Genomic DNA, 21387 nt, shown 5'->3' with positions numbered 1-21387 from the left:
GCGTCCGGAGCCTGTGCTCCGCAACAGGAGAGGCCGCAACAGTGAGAGGCCCACGTACCACACACACACACACAAAAATTTAAGTTTCCTGTTTTTAACTTTAATAGTAGTCCTGAATAGTTAAATATCACTAAATGCAATTACATCAAAATGGAAAATTCTGTAGAAAAGAAAAAGAACAAGCAAAGGACCCAAATTAAAAGGCAAATTAGGGACTTCCCTGGGGGTCCAGTGGTTAAGACACTTCACTTCCACTGCAAGGAACCCAGGTTTGACCCCTGGTCGGGGAACTAAGATCCCACATGCCACATGGTGCAGTCAAAAAATAAATAAATAAAAATTTAAAAAGAAAAAAAGGCAAATTAAATGGGATAGATTTTTGGATTAAAAAATGTCAAAGGGTTAATACTCATAGTTTTATTCTGTGAAAAACTTGAACAAACACAAATTGCACATGACCTTCAGAAAAATCACGGCTATAAATAGGGGAAATGGATAGAGGGAGAAAAAAGGATAGGCAGAGCTTCTCAGAGTTGGGGATCTTGTTCAAGTGCAGATTCTGATTCAGTGGGTCTGGGATAGGCCCAAGATCCCGCCTTTCTAACATGCTTCCAGGTGACACCCATGCTGCTCGTCCACGGACCACACATTGAACAGCACAGCACCGGCTGGCAACTCTGGTTGGGGAAAACAGGTAACAGTGTAGTGATGCTGACTCTGCAGTGACCCTTTTTCTTCCTTTTTTTTTTTTTTAAGAGCAAAACCATGGGCTGGGCAGAGGCTTTTTCTAGAGGCCCCAAGCCATGGACTCCATATCTAGCATTTGCCCAGGACCCAGGGGAACCAGACTCCCACCTAGGAGAGCCCTTAGGACCTGACAGACAAGTTTTGCGCTGGCATCAGCGGCTACTGCAGACTGGAGGAGGAGACTGCAGTCACCTGGAAGTCCTGCGATTTGTCCGACAGCGGCTTTCTGGGTGCGGGCGTGCTTCTCTTCCTTCTTCCCCCGGGTTGGTAGGGGGGAGGATGGGAAGGTGGCTTCTTTGGGGTGATGGGGGCCCCTGGGCCCGGAGCCCCGCTCTGGTCCAGGAATGGCTCGGCCTCGTCTCCCGTGAGCCCCTGGTCCTCAGTATCCTCCTCTCCTCCTGTGTCTGGAGGAGAGGGTGCTGATGAGGCTGGGTTCCTCCGGCCCCTGGGAGGATCCTCCATCAGGGACCTGATGGAGGACCCAACAGCTCAGCACCCAAATCCCCTTCCCCTCTCTTTCCCCACCACTCAGCCAGGATGGATGAGGGAGAAGAAGAAGAGCTTCCAACAGCTGACACTTGAGGGTGGTCAGTCCAGTGAGTCGACAGGAGGAGACAGAATGGCCCCAGCCCTCCCCACCTCGTCCTGCAGGATGAGCCCTTCTGGCCACCGTGTCCCACTCTGGGGAGCTGACGATGGCAGCAAGCGAGCCGGTTACAGGTGGTAGGATCGGGACCGCCCGGCCCGTGTCTCACCCGTGGGGGCCAGCCACTTCTTTCCAGAGTATCTTGTGTCCACGGTGCTGTCACTGAGCAGGGACCAAGTCTCAGCCCGGCTCTGTCCCCCACCTGGCACACGGGCAGGGCACAGCCCCAGAAGGGGAGGAGGGAGCTGGTAAGGGAAGCCAAGCTAGGCCCCCTCCCCAACCCTGCTCTCCCCGCCTGCCCTGGCCTGGCACAAAGCTCCGAAATAGGCGCCGTATCTGTCCAACTGTCCCTCTCACCACCTTCTGCGAAGGACTGGGAACTGGTCACCGCTAGGAGCCTTCCCCAAGTGGCTGGAACCCAACTCTGTCAGATTCACCTCAAAAGTGGCCCCAGAACATTCGGGGCCCTCAGCCTCCCCACCCTCGGTCACCAGGAGCACCCCCTGCTTTCCCCCTCAACCCCAGTCCAGAAGGATCTCCCCACCTCTGAGCTCAGACAGTGCCCAGTCCAACAAGAGGGGCCCTGCCCTGCCTGCCTCACCAGGAGCCCTACATGGGCCGCAGGACAGGCTCGGGGCACACCTGAGACGGGCTGCCGGGTGTCATGCTGGGTTTGCCTCTAGCTCCCTTCATCATGAGAGAATCTTTCTCACGGGCAAGACCCCACCTGGCCCACCTATGTGGCTTCCTGTTCACCCCAGCAGGCTGGATTGTCACGCCCAGGCCCAGCACTAGGCAAGCCAGCCACCCTGGGCTGGGTCCTCACTTCACAAAGCCAGGAGAGATAAGTAAAAAGAACTGAGGCAACCTTGAGACCTAGACAATTCAGTCTCCTCACTTCACAAATAATAAACTGTAGGACCAGAGAGGGAGTGACTGGCCCAAAGTCACACAGCTACTTGGTGTCAAAGGCAAGACTGGAACTCAGGTCCCCTGACTTCAGCCCAGGGCTCTTTCAGGGAAAATCCAGCTCTTTGGTCACATGTCATTGCTAAAGGCCTACGGAGTGCCAGGGCAGGGAGGCATCCAGCTCTGGGGAGTGGGTGGGGCCTCAGGCATCACCTAGGATGGACCCCATCTCAGCACAGGCCTACCTCTAAAACTCCCACCCCTCTGGAGCTGCAGAGGGCAGGGTGCCCAGCCCTGGCACAGTCCCCTTCCTGAACAGCTGGTGCTAGGAAGGCATCCTCCCACTAATCCTAGCGGCACCTAGAGGAGCCCGCCTCCTGCCCCTTTGTTTTGCAAGACAGAAGTCAGCTCTCAAGACTCCCCACCCACCCACGGTCTCCCTTCTCCAGGCCTGGGCAGCCCCCAATATGAGGAAGGCACCCCCTTCTCAGACTTGGGTGCCACTGCTAGGCTTCTCCCCCCGGGGCCCTGCCAGGGTGAGGGTGGGTTTCTCACCAGCCACCATATCCATGTCAGGCAGAGTCGGGGAGGGTTCCAGAGGCATCGAAGGTGGGAACGTGTGCACGGTTCCAGGGAGAGGCGTGTAGGACACCTGCAGGACCAGTGAGGCCTGGAAGAGATGGGGGAGAGAGGGCAGCAGGTTAGTGTGTTGGCCTCCAACCACCGCCCTCCAGCATCCTTCCTATTCCTTTCGTCCCTCCACAAAAAATGGAGTCTGGTTTGCAGGAGGCTGTGGCCCCATCATCAGCATAGTCAGGTGGTTAAGAGCATTGAATCTGGAGTCAATTCCACCACTCAGAAGCTGTTTGACTTTGGCAAGATCTGTAAACTCTCTGTGCCTCAGTTTTCTCGTCTGTAAAATGGGGGTAGCAATGGCAATAGCACTTTCTGCATAGGGTCAAATGAGGATTAAATTAGTTAATAGAATGCCTAGTAAGCTTCTATAAAAGAATCAGCGATCAAACCTCATCTGCAGGATTTTTCAACTCTCAACATAGGCCCATCTTCTGGAAAAAGCCCCCTTGGCCACTCTGCTCAGCCAAGGGTCCTCCCTTGTCTATCTACCGACAGCTTGGCCTTGCTCTGCTCAGGCCCCAGCTAGCACTGAGAGGGTCTCAGGGTGCTGCTCACCTTTCTGAGCCCTCTTCCCTCCCAGAAGCACCCCTGTCTCCCATCTCACCCCCAGATGCTCCGGCTTTGACCAGTGAGAAGAGAGTGACCCATCACGCCACTCACATGGACAGGGGAAGGCTGCCTTGTGCTCCCACCCCACCCGAGCCTACCAGGAGACCGGCACCCTTCAAAGGGGCACCTGGACCTGAAGAAAAGGTACAGCCATGGCGCTCTCTAGTCTTACTGCTCCCAGGCCATGGAGGCCTGGCCGAGCCTTCCCTGATACAACAGGTCCAGCAGATGTCCTGGGGCAGCCTTTTAATCGATCAAAGTAATAAAAACTCCAAAGTAAGAAAGTTTGGGAATTACAAAAACCTTAAAGAAAAATGTAAAAGAAAACAAATTGCCATAATTCCACCACTATTCACATTTTGATATAATTCTCTCCAGTCTTTTTAAATGAATAATGTACAGGTCTGCTGTACAGCAAATGCTTGTCTTTTACTTAATATTAGACAGTAAGCATTTCCCCAAATTTTGATAAACGCTTTATAAACATAACTGTTAATGATGCATCTTCTGAGCGACTCAGCATAATTCACTAGACATCTGTCTCTGCTGAGTAATATTAGGGATGTCCGGAAACTCCTGGAACGAATCCTGGTCCTGAGATGGAAGGAGCTCAAGGTCCTGAATGTACCCAGCTCTGCAGCTTGAACCCTTTAGGTTGGAGCCTGGGCTTGGGCAGCCGGTCTAAGGGAGGGCAGGATCGGAGCGGGGGGGGGTGGGGGTGGGGTGGGGGGTGGAATGGGCGGGTGCTCAGAACACCGAGGAAGGAGGCTGGAGCCAGCTCCCCATCCCAGGAGACCTAGGAGGAGGCCCGGGAAGTCAAGGAGACCCTTTAAGTCCCAGATCCAAGGCATTGTCCTAACAGCCATGCAGGTTCCTGAACCACCACCAGGTGTCGCCACTTGAGCAGCCAGCGCGCCCCGCACCCTAAGCTCTAGTAACGCGGACAACAGCCTCTCAGGCGGCCCCAGATACCTAGACCGGCTCACAGCCACGCCCATCTCCTTGAGACACCAGGTCTGAGGTGGGCCTGGGAAGCTGTATTTTCCTTCACTTCATCAAAAGGCAATTTGGGCTCTTCGGAGCAGTAACTAATTCCAGGGTTAGGCCAGGGAAGGTAGAAGATGACCCTGGAACACCTTTTTGTGCCAGAAAACAAGGAAGTACTCAGAAAATGATTTCAAAAAAAATGTCAAAAGGACAAAGAAGCCTGCTTTCAAGGGTTCCCACAGGGCAAATCTGGTACAACTTGAACATGAAAATAAATAATGACGGGAACAGACTAAACCATTGAATAAAATAGGAATACGTGAATCCATATAGAAATAAATGAATAAATACAACAGGAGGACACTTTTCCTTACAGTGGAATGCCAGATGATTAACGCAGAAAAAAATAGTAATTGATTTAAGATATCACCATTTAGCGACCATCAAAACGATATCCAACCAAGAAGTAATAATGGGTGTCAAACCTGCTGGGTAAAAATTGGATATGGAACAAAGTATTTACAGAGTCACAAAATACCTACCCCTCCCCCCATTCTTACTCATTAGAAAAGGGAATGGATTCGTGATTGGTGGAGAAACCTAGCAAATGCCAGTTAATCAAACGATCCAGGTTAATCACACAGGAATGAAACAAGTCAAAGTCATGCCACCCTAGGACACAGTGGGTGCAGCACAGCATCACTGTGCTCTATTCCTGCTAAAGATTAATGACCTAAATCTAATCACAAGGAACCATGAGGCTAACCCAAACGGGGGACGATCTACAGGACAACTGGCCTGTACTCTGCAAAGTGTCAAGGTCACAAGGTTATAAAAGTCAGACTGAAGAATTCTCCCATAGGAAAGGAGACTAAAGAGACAAAACAACTAACACAACATATGATCCTTAATTGGATCCTTTTGTTATAAAGGGCACTGTTGATAAAACCGATGAAACTTGAATGAGGGTCTCTGGGTTCGATGGTAGTGCTGTGTCCAGTACCAGCAAACTACAGCTGTGTTAGTTTCCTCATTTTGAAGGTTTCATTGTGGTTATTATGTAGGAGAAAGTCCTTAATCTGAGAAAATACACACTAAATTCAGGGTGAGGAGCCAGGAGATAGAATCAAATGGTTTAGGACAAAATATTCTTTCAACTACTCTTGCAGCTTTTTGCTGAATCTTAAATTATTTTAAAATAGAAGGTTTTAAAAATCTGAGGGCTTCCCTGGTGGCGCAGTGGTTGAGAGTCCGCCTGCCGATGCAGGGGACACGGGCTCAAGCCCTGGTCCGGGAAGATCCCACATGCTGTAGAGCAACTAAGCCCGTGTGCCACAACTACTGAGCCCGCGCTCTAGAGCCCACGAGCCACAACTACTGAGCCCGCGTGCCATAACTACTGACGCCCGTGTGCCTAGAGCCCATGCTCCCCAACAAGAAAAGCCACCGCCATGAGAAGCCCGCACACCACAACAAAAGAGGAGCCCCCACTCACCGCAACTAGAGAAAAGCCCGCATGCAGCAACGAAAACCCAATGCAGCCATAAATAAATAAATAAATAAATAAATAAATTTTTTTTATAAGGGCTTCCCTCATGGTGCAGTGGTTGAGAGTCTGCCTGCCGATGCAGGAGACATGGGTTCGTGCCCCGGTCCGGGAAGATCCCACATGCCGCAGAGCGGCTGGGCCCGTGAGCCATGGCCGCTGAGCCTGCGCGTCCGGAGCCTGTGCTCCACAACGGGAGAGGCCACAACAGTGAGAGGCCTGCGTACGGCGAAAAAAAAAACAAAAATCTGAGAAATCTGCTTCTGCTATAACCACAGGAATCTCACCCAGCAGAGACAAATAAAGCCCCGTAACACTTGGTGGCTGAGGTCCTCTGACCCTGGGACCAGATTCCTTTGAAGAATACCACTTCCTGTTTCTTGGGGCTCACCTTGTCCAGCCCCCGGCCCTCACCACCTGGGGGCTTCCAGTACGTCATCTATGGGCTCTGTGCAGAAGTGGAGCCCTGGGAGTGTAACTGCTCCATGCAGTGGCTTGGGTGTCATTAGCGTGGAGGCTCAGGAAGGAACAGCAGCCCCTGAATCCCAAGACCACCCAGGTAACCCCTGCCCCCACCCCACCCCCGGAGTTTCCTGAGCATCAGGTCCCTCCACACTGAGAGCGCCCCCCACAAACCTCCTGAAGGCTTGGCAACATGCCAGTGGCTCCAGGCCTGTGAACAGACCTCCAAGACAGAGCCAGCTCCACCTTTTACATGGTCATCAAGAAACAACAGGAACATCCCTGGCAGCTTCTGAGGATCTGAAACCCAGGATCTAGAATAGATCTCGCCAGCAGGGGGCAGGCTCCAGGGTCCACTGCTTCAGGACCAGAGCTGGTTAATACTGGAGGCCTCTAGCTCTACTGAGATCTAAAGGAAAGGGGGCATGTCTGTGGGCCCCACTCAGGGTCAGGACCTCTCCCATCCTTCCTGGGACATCATATCTCATAGCCTGTCCCCTTCTCCAGACATAACCAGAGCTGAGATCTTCTTTCTGTGGGATGTATGTGAGCTCCATGTTCTCCTAGACCACGACTTTGGCCCACAGCCCTCAGTAGGACCCTCTTTAAGGCCCTCCACATCAAGGTGCTCCATCCGACAGCCCCGTCCCTCAGGCCCTCAGCCCCAGCACCACCATGCATACGTCCTATCACAAGGCCACTGCCAGTCAGTCATGTGTCCATCAAAGCACGCTGCCCTGGAGCAGATAACCTCCGTCACCCCTGTCGCCATTCTGTCGACAATATCACAGAATTCTACAAGGTCCTGTGTGGCCCCCAGGCTAAGAGGGCCCAGGAAACCAGGACACCAGGACAGTCAGAGACAGAGGACAGCCCCATCAGATCCTCCTACAGGTTATAGGGCCAAGCTCCCAGGGCCTTCGCCCACCCTGCCATGCTCAGCCCCGCTGCTTGCTGCCTCCCTCCTGGGCCACCGCTCTCCAACACGGAGCTTAGCAGGACCAAACCCTGGACCAGCCCCCCCACACTGCCCCCAACGCACTTCATGTGCGTTGCCCTCAGACGACACCCAGCAGCCGGCAGAGGGTAAGATGTGGCCCTGAGCTGAGGCAGGGCTTGTCGGCAGCATCTTCAGACCACCTGAAGGAAACTCCGGGATTCACCAGAGCGCTGTGTCTGCTCACCTCGGTGCCTGCTCCCAATACACAGGGCCCTCCTGCCTCCCCGACCCACCCCGCCAGTGGGTTGCACGTGTTTTGTCACCCAGCGGGTTTCCCTTCCTGACCTAACTCTGGCATTTAAGGCTGAGGAGATTCCGACCTGGTTTCCGTGGTGTATCAGCCACACCCTCATTAGCAAGCTGCTCTCAAACTACATTTGTGAGTATGTTGCTTGTTTCCTCCATGTGTGTCTGGCATCCTCGTGGGCCTGGAGACTCCCCCAGGACGGGGGTAGTGTTTTCCCCTTCAGGCTAGAGGCATCTAGATAATTTTGGCATCTTCTCATGGCACACAGCCCAGCACGCCACATCTGAAGGGACTTGGGTGAGAATACCGAGTGACAGGCAGGTGGAGCCCACAGGCCAGCCTGCAGCAGGCCCCTCCTCTCCTCTCAGTCCCTCTCGGGTTTTCTAAGGATCCCACAAGCCCTGACTTCACTCTCCTCACACCATCAGCAGGTTCCTTTGGCCCTGTGAGGTCATCCGAGCTACAACCAACAGGGGATGCCTGGCAAGCTCTGTCCATCGGACTCAGCCCAGAAATCGGCCTCAGTAAATGGCCAGTGAGAATCCACAGCTGCTGACAGGGCTCTCTGACCCTTCTGAGCAAATGCCCAGCTCTCTGTGCTCCCAACTGCCGTGCAACCAGCCCCAGGCCCCGGGTGGGGAGCCCCAGTTCAGAGGGCCTTGGGACCTGCCTGGGGCTGCAGTGTGACTCAGCACTATCACCGGGGTTAGAAGATGGTCCTGGACCCTCTCCACAGGCCCAGGGAAGGAGGTCCCATGCTATGCTGTGATTTATAAGACATACATATTTGGTCACTGAGATTACAAAAATATATTTTTCATAGATATTTGGTCTTTGTCCACATTTCCTGGCTCACAGCTTCCAAAACTCTTGGAATTTCTTGAGTGCCAAGAGTGACAAAGGTGGTCTCTTGTTATGTTAATGGAGTGACCTTTGGACCCCACCTAAGGATGGGGCTGGTTGCCAGGAGGACCAACTGTGTGAACAGAGGGTTGTAACTTCAGTCCCACCCCCAACCTCCAGGGATGGAAGAGGGGCTGGAGGTTGAATCAGTCACTGATGGTCAATGATTTAATCAATCATGCTTAAGTCAAGAAGCCTCCATAAAAACCCAAAAGGCTGTGTTTCACAGAGTTTCTGTGTTGGAGAACATGTGGAGACTGGATAGAGTTGGGCTTCTGGAGAGCACATGGAAGCTCTGTGCCTCTTCCCCATACCTTGCCTGTGTGTCTCTTCTGTCTGGCTATTCCTGAGTTATACCCTTTTATAATAAACTGGTACAGTGGCACAGTGGTTAAGAATCCACCTGCCAATGCAGGGGACAGGGGTTCGAGCCCTGGTCCGGGAGGATCCCACATGCCACAGAGCAACTAAGCCCGTGCGCCACAACTACTGAGCCCGCGTTCTACAGCCCGTGAGCCACAACTACCGAAGCCTGCGCGCCTAGAGTCCGTGCTCCACAACAGGAGAGGCCACCGTAGTGAGAAGCCCGCGCACCGCAACGAAGAGTAGCCCCCGCTCGCCGCAACTAGAGAAAGCCCGCGCGCAGCAACGAAGACCCAATGCAGCCAAAAATAATAAAATAAATAAATTTTTTTAAATAAATAAACTGGTAATCTAGTAAGTAAAATGTTTCTCTTAGTTCTGTGAGCCACTCTAGCAAATTCATTGAACGTGTGGAGGAGGTTCTGGGAACCTCCGATTCATAGCCAGTTGGTCAGAAACACAGGTAACAGCCTGGGCTTACGACTGGTATCTGAAGGTGGGTGGTGGGCAGGACTGAGCATTTAACCTGTAGGATCTGATGCTATGGCCAGGTAGATAGTGTCAGGATTGAGTTGAATCGCAGGCCACCCAGCTGGTGTCTGGAGTATTGCTGGTTGGTGTGGAGAAGCCTCCACACACACACTGGAGGTGGGTCCAGGAACCTAATTTACCCCAGCTCCCGGAGCCCGTGCTCAGCTGCCCCCCATCACCTTGTGGCTCTCACAGCCCCTTCCTGGAGACATGGTGTGTGACAGAGTGGCAAGCTCTGCAGACAGCCAGGGGTCCCAGCCCAGGGAGGAGAAGGCAGCCAGCTCCCAGCGGGCGCACGGGAAGTGCAGACAGAGCGTAGGAACACAGAGCGAGAGAGGAGAGGTGGGGCATCCAGAGAGTCACAGCCAGGCTCGGCCCCATGGTCAGGTGTCTCAGCGGCTGGGTGGGCCTTTGATCTTGGAGGGGAGCAGGTGCAGGGGGACTGGCAGGAAACACCAGTGTCGCAGATGCAGAGAGGGCGAGAGTGAGGAGATGACTGAGTGGCCCAGCCAGGAAGCAAGAAACCCCGGTTGGAGGCCCTGAGGGCCCGACCCTCAGCAAAGTAGGCAGCGCTGTCCCTGAGACACTGTGGAGAAGCACCGAGCAGATCCCCTGGCTCAAAAGACCTCTTTCCCCAGCTGCCTCGATGCCTGCCACTCCTGCATTCGTGCTCTCCGTCTCAGAGGAGCCAGCTTTGGCCCTCTTCAGGATCCCTAGAAGGGTAGCTCAGCAGTCCCGGAGCCCTTCCTGACTACAGGAAGCATTAGCAGGCTGAAGAGCTCCAAGGGAGGACAAAAGCGACTCAGGAGGTGATGGAGACAGGCTCAGCGAACCCTGCACTGAACCAGAATGTTCTACCTGTGAGCACTGTCTGAGAAAGGGATGAACTCTCTGGGAAGTGGCATTTCCCCACCAAGGAAGCATCCCAGCCATCACTGGCCTAAGGCACCTTAGGAGAAAATTCCAGCATCAGAAGGGCAGTGAACCAGGAGTCCATTCAAGTCCCTTCCACGACTCAGAGCTCAGGAGATGTGCCCCCTGATTCATGTCCCAGCCTGGACGCTGATTCACTGTGTGACTTCAGTCACTCACTCTCTTTCTCCAGCTCCCAGTTCCCAGCAGTGGTTCCATTCAGAGCTCTGCCCAGACCGGCCACTTCCTGACTCACCAAGCCAGCCAAGAGCCCCCAGCCTCACACACACACACACACACACACACACACGCGCACGCACGCACATGCACACGCACACACTCCACCGGGCAAAGTAGCCACACTCTGTCTGAGAGACTCCCCAGGGCCCCGCTGGGAGGAAGTACTTCCAGACTGTTAGTCCCCGCAGTGCATCCTGGGAGGTGGGGCTGACCCAGAGGGAAGGTCAGGAATTCTACTGACCATGAAGAAAGAACCCCGCAGGGTATATTTAGCTCACTAAAAATAACGGGAGGCCAGAGATGAGGGCTAGGAATTGTCTGGGAGGACTGGGAGAGCACTGGGAAGGCTGGCGGAGGAGCAGGAAGGACTATGGAGGAAGGGAAGGGGGTCTGACAGGTCCTTGTGGGCAGGGGAGGGGGGTGTCTGTTCCCCTTCCCTTGTGATCTGTGACCCAGATGACTCAGATATTCCAGATCTGGAGAAGGGGCTTGGATGGTGAGGAAAGGTTACCAGGGAGATGGAGGCGCCATAACCAAGGCTGCCAAGAAGCTTGGGAAGACATCGGGTTTCCAGGGGAAAACCAATCCCGGGAGGTGACCCAGGGGCAGGCTTGCTGTGAGGCAAGGCTGACTTGAGCCCTGCAGATGGGGCCAGGTCCCTCCTCTTCCCCTCCCATCCCTTCCACCCCTGAGCCCCTCCCGGGCCCACCAAGCTCCAGCCAGGGCAGGCCGGGCCTGGTTGCTGGGGGCTGGACTCTGACACACCACTGGGGTCAGGAGGGCAAAGCCTCAGACAGAAACCGGCCAGATGCAGAGGCCGGTGGACACTTACCCCTGTGGGCTGCTTCTTGGTGTCCAGCAGCGGGGCATTGAAGCTGGCAGACAGACTGGGGGTGGCAAGGACCTCCCGGAGTGGGACATTGGCCTCCCCCAGGAACCTGAGAGGAGAGAAAAGTAGACTGTAGAAAAGCAGCCCAATGCGCCCAGTTCCTCTCCCGTATACCCCTCACCACTACCACCTCACAGATACCCCACAGACCAACTGACCTGCCTAGAATGCCTAGGACCCCTCAAGGCTCCCCCAGCAGCCCTGCCCCCAGTTACCCCATCACCATCCCTGGAAGACCAGGCCCCTCTCCCTGCACGAGAAGGACAAGAGACACTTTCCCCCAAGGTCAACTTTGACCCCTTCTGCCCCGCCCCCACCCAGGGGCCCAGCCCTTCCACTCCATCTGCCTGGGTTGATTTGCCCATCAGACCTGAACAGTGCACCAGAGCAGCGTCTCCTGAAAGCAGGGGCAGTTTCGCCGCCACTGCATCTGCATTCTCCTCTGCCTCAGCAGCTCTCCTGACCCACAGCTACACAGACCATCTACACTGGTTTCCCAGAGCTCAGCCAGCAATGATGATAAATGAAAAACAAACAGACCTTCCTATCTTCAGGGACAGGGAGAAAGGAAAATTGGGGCAGGGGAGGCATGCCCCACTCCTAAGAGACTATCACCCCACACACACCTGAGGCCGCATCTCTGACTGAGGGGAGGGGGCCCATAGAGGGATGGGCTCTTAGGAAAGAGAAGGTCACCACCTGATGTTCAGTGAAGGTACCCTTCAAAGAGTGCCAAGGAAAAAGGGTGTGTCCCTAAGCTAAAAAGCGAGCAAATTGCATCCTGCAGCAGCAGCAGGAAATCAGGGCAGCGAGTGGCCTGTGTCAACCAGAACGGTTGCCCAGTGCCTACATCGGACTTGGGTGTGCTTCCTGCACATTACTGTCAGGACACAAACAATGACCAGCCACAGGTGTACTCTCATCATTTGCTTGTTAATTTTTTGTTTTTCCGATGGATAAATAGCACACCTACTATCTGGGACCTTCCTTTTTCTGGTCTCTATAACAACTGATTTGAATATGAGTTTTTATTACTGATGAAATAAAACTATCATCTTGACCTAATGGGCTGATTATTAAAACTGGCTGCTCACAATGAGGTACCACTTCGCATCCATTACTACTATCAGAAAACAGAAAACAACAAATGCTCACGAGGATGTTGAGAAATTGAAACCCTTGCACACCATTGGTTGGAATGGAAAACAGCATGGCAGTTCCTCAAAAAAATTAAATATAGAATTACCAGGACTTCCCTAGTGGCGCAGTGGTTAAGAATCTGCCTGCCAATGCAGGGGATATGGGTTCGATCCCTGGTCCGGGAAGATCTCACATGCTGTGGAGCAACTAAGCCCGCGAGCCACAGCTACTGAGCCCACACACCACAACTCCTGAGCCCACATGCTGCAACTACTGAAGCCCGCGCCTAGAGCCCGTGCACCGCAACGAAGAGTAGCCCCCACTTACCACAACTAGAGAAAGCCCATGCACAGCAACAAAGACCCAACACAGCCAAAAATAAATAAAATTTAAAAAATAATAACGCTACAAAGCTTTTAATAAATAAATATAGAATTACCATATGATTTGGCAATTCCACTTCTGGGTAAATACCCAAAAGAATTGAAATCAGGGACTCAAGGAGACATTTGTACACCCAAGATCATAACAGCATTATTCACAATTGCCAAAAGGTGTGAGGCAGGAGATAGATGGGCTCCAGGTTAGACATTTACAGCCGGCCTCCTGTTTACACTTCCAGATAAAAATAACAATAGGAACAGGGTAAATAGCTGGACTTTGCCTCCGGTGGACACTTTAAGATAAGAGAGGAGCTGAGCCCTGCCCAGATAAGAGACAAAGAGACCACATTTTTCTCATTCTCTTGGTCAAGGAGGCCTTCCTGACTATACATGTGCAGAAAGGCTCCTCAGGGGTCAAAAAGGGAGGGGCGCCACCCCATAGTAGGTGATGTCAACCTACGTATAGGCCTCTTCACTAGAATCCAACTTGGCTAAGAGATGCGTGCACACACAGAGGAGGACCCTGAGTTAAACCAAATACGGACAAAGAGCCGGGCAAAGCAAGATGATTGGCCAGAGGAAACCTGGACAAAATGCCCCATAAAAGTGATTCAAACTACCACGAGGGCGCGGCTCTCTCTCTGAGCCCGCCCTTGTGAGTCTATTCACATGTACTCTTTTTCCTCCTAATAAACACTTTGCTTATTTCACTACTGTCTGCCTCTTCGTGGAAATTCATTTCTACAAAGCCAACGGGCCAGGGCCTTGTCACTGACCACTGTCCCTGGTGGTCTAGTGGCTAGGATTCAGCGCTCTCACTGCCGTGGTCTGACTTCAGTCTCTGGCTGGGGAACCAAAATCCTGCTTCAAGCCGCTGCAGGCCGAGGCCAATACCAAACCTAGATTTAATACCGGGTCTGATCTCGCAGTTTCAACCTTTCCCAGAAATGTAATCTTAATAGGGCAGTCTAGAATGTTCTGGTCAAGCACCAGAAAGGTAATCTGTCTTGTGGGCCATCTCTACCCCACTCCCACCCCCATCCAGAAGAAGACGAGGCAATCTGCATGATAAACCGTTGCCTGTCCGTTCCCCACCCAAAAAAGTTGATGTCCTGACTTAAAAATAACCCTTCATATTCTTTTGTTAATACCTTCTTGCCCTACCCTCCTTCTGCCTATAAAATCTTCCAACCCCATGGAGTGCCTTTCTAGTTGCTAGATGGGACGCTGCCAGATTCATAACTCATTGAATAAAAAACCAATTAGATCTTCAAATTTACTTAGTTTAATTTTATTTTTTAATAGGGCTAAAGGGAGAGATGTTTGCTAATATTCATTCCAGGATTCTAACACCCCTCATGATGCTAGGAATTGAATTTTCTAGAATTTGGACTGGTTTGTGTTATAGTCCTTTGCAGAACAGAGCAGGCTTGTACCACAGCTCACTAAACTGGGCCTCCTGGAGAGTCTCCATCCCAGAGCCAGCGAGGGGAAGGCCCCTGTCACCAGTGTGTTGACTGAAGTGTCCTTAGGACCTGGGCAACGTCAAAAAAACCAGACAGTAGGTGCAGAGAACCCCTGAATCCATGCTGTAAGCAGATGGGGTAGGGAGTCCCCAGAGAAGGAGAACCAGGCATGGCCTCATTGACATAAGAGAAGCCATTTTTGGCCTAAACCATTTTGTGATCTAATCCTGGCCGCAGTGCTTGTCCTTGAATAGATCTCAGTAATAATGATCTTAAGAGAACATAAAGGACAAACTTATCAAAGCAAAAGTAACAATAGCAAAGATAACAAACCAGTTGTGAAGACTCCCAGTTCTATTTAAATTGTAAAGACTAGCCTAAAGCACCTTCTTGAGCTGTTCAGAATTTAAATCCCCCCTCAGGCACTCAACCACCAGATCAGCTGGAATCTAAGAGATGGTGATGTTGACCTTTTCTGACCTTCATGCCTTCAGTCAACTAAAGCTTGGACTCTGCCTACTGCCCAAGCCCCTTCTCGAATATGCATATACCCATAGCTTAAAACTTCCCCAATTTTGTTGTTCCAGGGAGACACTGCTTTCGGAAGGATTTCCCAAAGTTCACCTTACTTGCTGCAAGTAATAAATACTTCTTTCTCCTGGTCTTTGACTTGGTTGTGTCTTTTGGCTCGACACCCACCAAGAGGCAAACCCAGTTTCTGGGTAACAATGCGACACTGTGAAACTGGGGCAGCAGAACGGAGGGACTTGCTTGAGCAGGTTGATGGTGGATCCTGCCCTAGAACTTGTGAAAGGAAAATCAAAATAGAGTCGGTATTGGTAAGACAGCTCTATAAAATGGAGCTGGGAGGCCATTAATGAAGTGTGACTTTTATATGTCTCAGCCTGGATGGAATCTGACCTTTTGACCTGATGAAGTCATCCAGAACACCTGCCCGAAACTCCAGATATTTATCGGACCCTTTCCCTAAAATAACTCAGGAGAGTCTATCTATTTATAGACCTCCTACCCTAAAACAACCTGTGCTTCTTTTCTCTCTCTCTTTTTTTTTTTTTTTTTTTTTTGTGGCTGCGTTGGGTCTTTGTTGCTACACGCGGGCTTTCTCTAGTTACGGTGAATGGGGGCTACTCTTCTTTGCGCTGCGCGGGCTTCTCATTGTAGTGGCTTCTCTTGTTGCGGAGCACGGGCTCTAGGTGCATGGACTTCAGTAGTTGTGGCACACGGACTTCAGTAGTTGTGACTCGCAGGCTCTAGAGCGCAGGCTCAGTAGTTGTGGCGCACGGGCTTAGTTGCTCCGCAGCATGTAGGATCTTCCCGGACCAGGGCTCGAACCCGTGTCCCCTGCATTGGCAGGCATATTCTTTTTTTTTTTTTTTTTTTTTTCCGGTACGCGGGCCTCTCACTGTTGTGGCCTCTCCCGTTGCGGAGCACAGGCTCCGGACGCGCAGGCTCAGCGGCTATGGCTCACGGGCCCAGCCGCTCCGCAGCATGTGGGATCTTCCCGGACCGGGACACGAACCCGTGTCCCGAACCCGTGTCCCCTGCATCGGCAGGCGGACTCTCAACCACTGCGCCACCAGGGAAGCCCGGCAGGCATACTCTTAACCAGTGCGCCACCAGGGAAGTCCCCAACCTGTGCTTCTTTAAGCACAAATACTTTCAGATCCTATCACAATTCTCACCAGGCAACTTTTAACAATCTCCTGGCTTTTTGTCTTTATAAGCCCCTCTTTCTCCCAATACTTTCACAGGTACCCGAATTTGCGTCTCCCGAATTGCAATTCTTAAAATCCCAAATAAACTATTTTCTTATTTGCAGCCTCCTGCATTATGTGTTGGTTGACAGACGTGGCCCCCAGATTCCCAGCGGCAATTCCCGGCAATTCTGAGGCTTCAGCCTGGGGCGGCGGGAGGCAGGGCCGGCAGGGGAGCGGAGGGATGGCAGACCTGGAGGTGCAGACAGCTAGTTTGCCGGCGGGCCTCCGGTTCCGGACCCTGGAGGCTGCGGCCAGAGCGCGGCGGGTCAGGGCGCAGAGCGCAGCCGGCTCTCCTCCCTCGCCGGCATCCCGCCCGTCCAGGCTCCCGTCAGGGAGAATTCCCGGAAGCGGGGCGGGAACAATGGGAGGAAATGCAAGGGGAAGCGCCGGCCCCACCCCTGCCAGCCCGGCCACCTCCGGGCGGGAGGGACCGCGGCCAGCAGGATTGCTTGCCATTTCCTCCCTTAAACGTGTTTCTGGGCCATGAAATACCCCCGCTTGCCAACCCTGCATAGGCCCTGAGGTCAGTCCCTCCGAGGGCCTGAGCGGCTTCACAGGCCTCCACTCCGCTAGGAGGTAAGGCTGGAAGCAGGCTGCCTATCCCTAAGCCTAAGGAGCAGGCTGTGGGCTGATGCTCCTGAGTCCGAGAAAGGCAGAGCCTCCCCTGTGTGGGCAGCCCCGCCGAACTGCGGGGAGGAGGAGGGAGGGAAGGGGGACGGATCTGAGGCTCGACTGCGATCAGAAACCCTGACGGCCACTTTTCATTCATTCATTTCACGGAGGACGGAGAAGATGTGGTGTTATTCAGGGGGCTCGGACCTGGGAGGGTCCAGACCCTTGAGGAGACCCATCCCATCCTGAGACCAAGGCTAAGACACAGACCCTAGGGCGCCACGGTCTTCTGCACATCAGGGATGCTGCACACTCGGTGGGTACCAACCAGTGGCCCAGAGTGGCAGGCAGGATTCAGTAGCAGTCAAATGAGGCAAGGATGGGCCTGGGGGGTTCCTGCACGGGCTGCCTGGGAGCGAGCTCTGAGTGTGTGTGGAGCCTGGTGGGCTGGAAGGAAACCCTGTGGGCCTTGGCAGCCTACTGATAGAGAACTGCGCTGCCCAGCCTCCCCAGACCTGGTCGTCCCTCTTGGCTGTGCTGTGTTCCCAAGCCACTGGAATGTGAGGGCAAGAGAAGTGTGGGGTCCAAAAGAGCTGCTGCCATCCCAAAGACAGAAAGCCAGGTCAGGAATTAGCATGGGAGAGGGAGTGCAAGGTCAAAGCTGCTTCCATGTTGACATCCTTCCTCATGGAAAAAGAGCTGCTTCCCAAATTCATCATCCAGTAGGTTGCTGTCCTATCAGAAATGCGAGGTGGTGACCTCCAAGTCTAAGCCTTAAGTGGGAGGGTACGAATTAAGGTGGCCAAGTAAGTTGATTTTAACAAAGCACAAAGAAGCCTAAACAATTTTATTTTAAAACATCGGGCCATACATGGGAAAAGAATCTAAAAAAGAGTGGATATATGTATATGTATAACTGATTCGTTTTGCTGTACACCTGAAACTAACACAACATTGTAAATTAACTATACTCCAATAAAAATTTTAATAATTAATTAAAATTTAAAAAGGAAACATCTGGACATTTTACATCACTGTAAAATCAAAACACAAGAGGCAACGCAAATGTCCATCATAGAAAACAGGTAAGTTAAGTATAGACATACAACAGAATACTATACAGCTATAAAAATAATGGAAATGTTACACTGTAGATTTATAATGTATGGAAAACCTTCAACATACATTGTTAGGCATATAGATCAATGGAACAGAATAGTGAGCCCAGAAATAAACCCACATACCTATGGTCAATTAATCTTCAACAAAGGAGGAGAGACTATACAATGGGAAAAAGACAGTCTCTTCAGCAAGTGGTGCAGGGAAAGTTGGACAGCCACATGTAGATCAATGAAGTTAGAACACACCCTCTCACCTTACACAAAAATAAACTCAAAATGGCTTAAAGACTTAAACATAAGACATGACACCATAAAACTACTACAAGAGATCATACACAAAATATTCTCTGACATAAACCGTACCAATGTTTTCTTAGGTCAGTCTCCCAAGGCAATAGAAATAAAAACAAAAATAAACAAATGGACCTAATCAAACTCACAAGCTTTTCCACAGCAAAGGAAACCACAAACAAAATGAAAAGACAACCTACAGAATAGGAGAAAATATTTGCAAACGATGTGACCAACAAGGTCATTTCCAAAATATACAAACAGTTCATACATCTCAACAACAAAAAAAACTAATTGAAAAATGGGCAGAAGACCTAAATAGACATTTCTCCAAAGAAGACATACAAATGGCCAATGGGCACGTGAAAAGTTGCTCAACATTGCTAATTATTAGAGAAATGCAAATCAAAACTACAGTGAGGTACCACCTCACACTGGTCAGAATGGCCATCATTAAAAAGTCTACAAGTAACAAATTCTGGAGAGGGTATGCAGAAAAGGGACCCCTCCTGTACTATTGGTGGGAATGTAATTTGGTATAGCCACTGTGGAAAACAGTATGGAGGTTCCTCAGAAAACTAAAAATAGAATTACCATATGATCCAGCAACCCCACTCCTGGGCATATATCCAGACAAAACTATATTTCAAAAAGATACATGCATCCCTATGTTCATAGCAGCACTATTCACAATAACCAAGACATGGAAACAACCTAAATGTCCATCAACAGATGAATGGATAAAGAAGATTTGGTACATGTATACAATGGAATACTACTCAGACATAAAAAAGAATGACATAATGCCATCTGCAGCAACATGGATGAAACTAGAGATTATCATACTAAGTGAAGTAAGTCAGAAAGAGAAAGACAAATACCATATGATATCACTTACTGTGGAATCTAAACTATGATACAAATGAATCTATCTATGAAACAGAAACAGAATCAGGAACATAGAGAATAGACTGGTGGTTGCCAAGGCAGAGGGGGTTGGGGGATCGGTAGAGTGGGAGGTTGGGGTTAGCAGATGTAAGCTTTTATAGAGAGAATGGGTAAACAACAAGGTCCTACTGTATAGCACAGAGAACTATATTCAATATCCCGTGATAAACCATAATGGAAAAGAATATTGAAAAAAAGAGAATGTTTATATGTATAACTGAATCATTTTGCTGTACAGCAGAAATTAACACAACATTGTAAATCAACTATACTTCAATTTAAAAAATATTGATTGATTTTTTTTTTAAAGATGCATTGTTAAGTAAAAAAACAATGTTCAAAAAAGTGTGTATAATATGCTACCTATTACTTAGAGTGGTCAGATAGATACAAAGTGTAATGGTGTTTGCCAGAGGCTGGAGGGAGGGGACAATGGGGAGTTATTGTTTAATAGGTATAGAGCTTCAGTTTTACCGATGAAAAGAGTTACAGGGATGAATGGTAGTGATGGTTATAAAACAATGCAAATGTATTTAATGCTACTAAACTATATACACTTAAAAATGGTTAAGACGGTAATTGTTATGTGTATTTTACCACAATACAAAAGAATCTATTTTAATAAATAAATATACTACCTATTATGTAAAAAAGAGGAAAGTCAGAATTTATACTGGTGATTAACCAATAATATGAGTGATACAGAAGAAACAAAGAACAGTGGTTTCCTATGGGAGAAAGATGAGAATTGCGCAAATGGGGGAACAAAGGGAGAACTTTTGCTGCATTTTTTAAAATAGAGTCTGCTTTTATAACTCCTTAAATTTTTTTACTAACTCAAAAATTAAATTTAAAAACAAAGCATAGGGCTTCCCTGGTGGCGCAGTGGTTGAGAGTCCGCCTGCCGATGCAGGGGACACGGGTTCATGCCCCAGTCCGGGAAGATCCCACATGCCGCGGAGCGGCTGGGCCCATGAGCCATGGCCGCTGAGCTTGTGCGTCCGGAGCCTGTGCTCCGCAACGGGAGAGGCCACAACAGTGAGAGGCCCGCGTAATGCAAAAAAAAAAAAAAAAAAAAAAAAAGCAAAGCATAAAAACTCTTTTTAAATTTTATAATTTATTCATTCAACAAATACTTATTTTGCATATCAGACAAAACACCGAGCCTGCCCTCATGGAACTTACCTTCTACTAAGAGCTAACTGCCTCCCGACTGAGTGTATATTAGACACTCTACATGTATAGAGTGTCTAATATACACTCAGCCGTTAAACTGCCACAGTGATTAAACTGACACTAGCCCTGTGGGGTAGGTACTGGTATTACTTCAATCCACCTTACAGATGAGGAGATTGGGACTCGGAAAGGCATTTGACTTGTCTGATTTCACACAAATAACAGACAGAGCCAGACTCCAAGAGCCTTGCCTTAGACCCTATCCTGGACTAGTGGCACACCTCAGAGCCCCATGAACACATCATGAAAGACATAAAAAGACCCTTGGTTTGCTTCGTCCATGGAAAAGAGAGCCCAGGCTATAAATCTGATCTGGTTCAACCTTTTTAAAAAAATCTAATACCAAGCTGTATTAATCATGCCTTTTTATTTTCAATATTTTGATGTTTTGGTATCTGGGGCTTTGCTCACTTTGGAGGGGCTGCGTCTCCCAGGGCTAGCCAATTCCTAGAGATATAAAGGACTCACCTGCAACTGCACCTTTCATATGCAAACCAACCAATCCAGAGCCCACACCCCCACCACCTTCTCTATTGAGCACTCACACTCAGCCAACATTCCCCTGCACTGAAAACCCCAGGGCCCGGTACCACATGACTTCACATAGCCCCTGCCCTCCAGAGCCTGCTGAAATTATTCAAACTAGCCAATCCTAAACCCGCTTACCCTGCCTTGCCTGCTCTTTTCTGAGGAAACCACAGTAAAGGCTCTTGCCCATGCTTCCCCATCCCTCCCCCTGCCTCCTGACTGACCCTGGTGCTTCCCCATGTGGCCCCCATGGTGCA

At 50.5% G+C, this 21387-nt stretch overlaps 1 protein-coding gene across 23 annotated transcripts in view; it reads right to left on the bottom strand.

Moving 5' to 3' along the window:
* The window catches only part of DYSF (dysferlin), a 239464-nt gene that overhangs the window by 179308 nt on the left and 38769 nt on the right, over nucleotides 1-21387 (bottom strand). For 12 of the 23 annotated variants that reach the window (XM_060117344.1, XM_060117350.1, XM_060117345.1 and 9 more), the window contains 4 exons: nucleotides 11571-11676; nucleotides 2858-2972; nucleotides 1503-1595; nucleotides 940-1151 (listed from right to left, as the gene is read on the bottom strand). In XM_060117344.1, the coding sequence (XP_059973327.1) occupies nucleotides 940-1151; nucleotides 1503-1595; nucleotides 2858-2972; nucleotides 11571-11676 (526 nt within the window). Of the gene's footprint in view, nucleotides 1-939; nucleotides 1152-1502; nucleotides 1596-2857; nucleotides 2973-11570; nucleotides 11677-16584; nucleotides 16711-21387 lie in introns of those variants that run through there. The other 11 variants (XM_060117352.1, XM_060117360.1, XM_060117356.1 and 8 more) reach the window with 2 other exon arrangements.

The sequence above is a fragment of the Mesoplodon densirostris genome, chromosome 14, assembly GCF_025265405.1.
Source record: "Mesoplodon densirostris isolate mMesDen1 chromosome 14, mMesDen1 primary haplotype, whole genome shotgun sequence".
Lineage (NCBI taxonomy): Eukaryota > Metazoa > Chordata > Mammalia > Artiodactyla > Ziphiidae > Mesoplodon > Mesoplodon densirostris.
The sequence above is the reverse complement of the archived record's forward strand: the minus strand, read 5'-3'. Positions and strand labels throughout refer to the sequence as shown.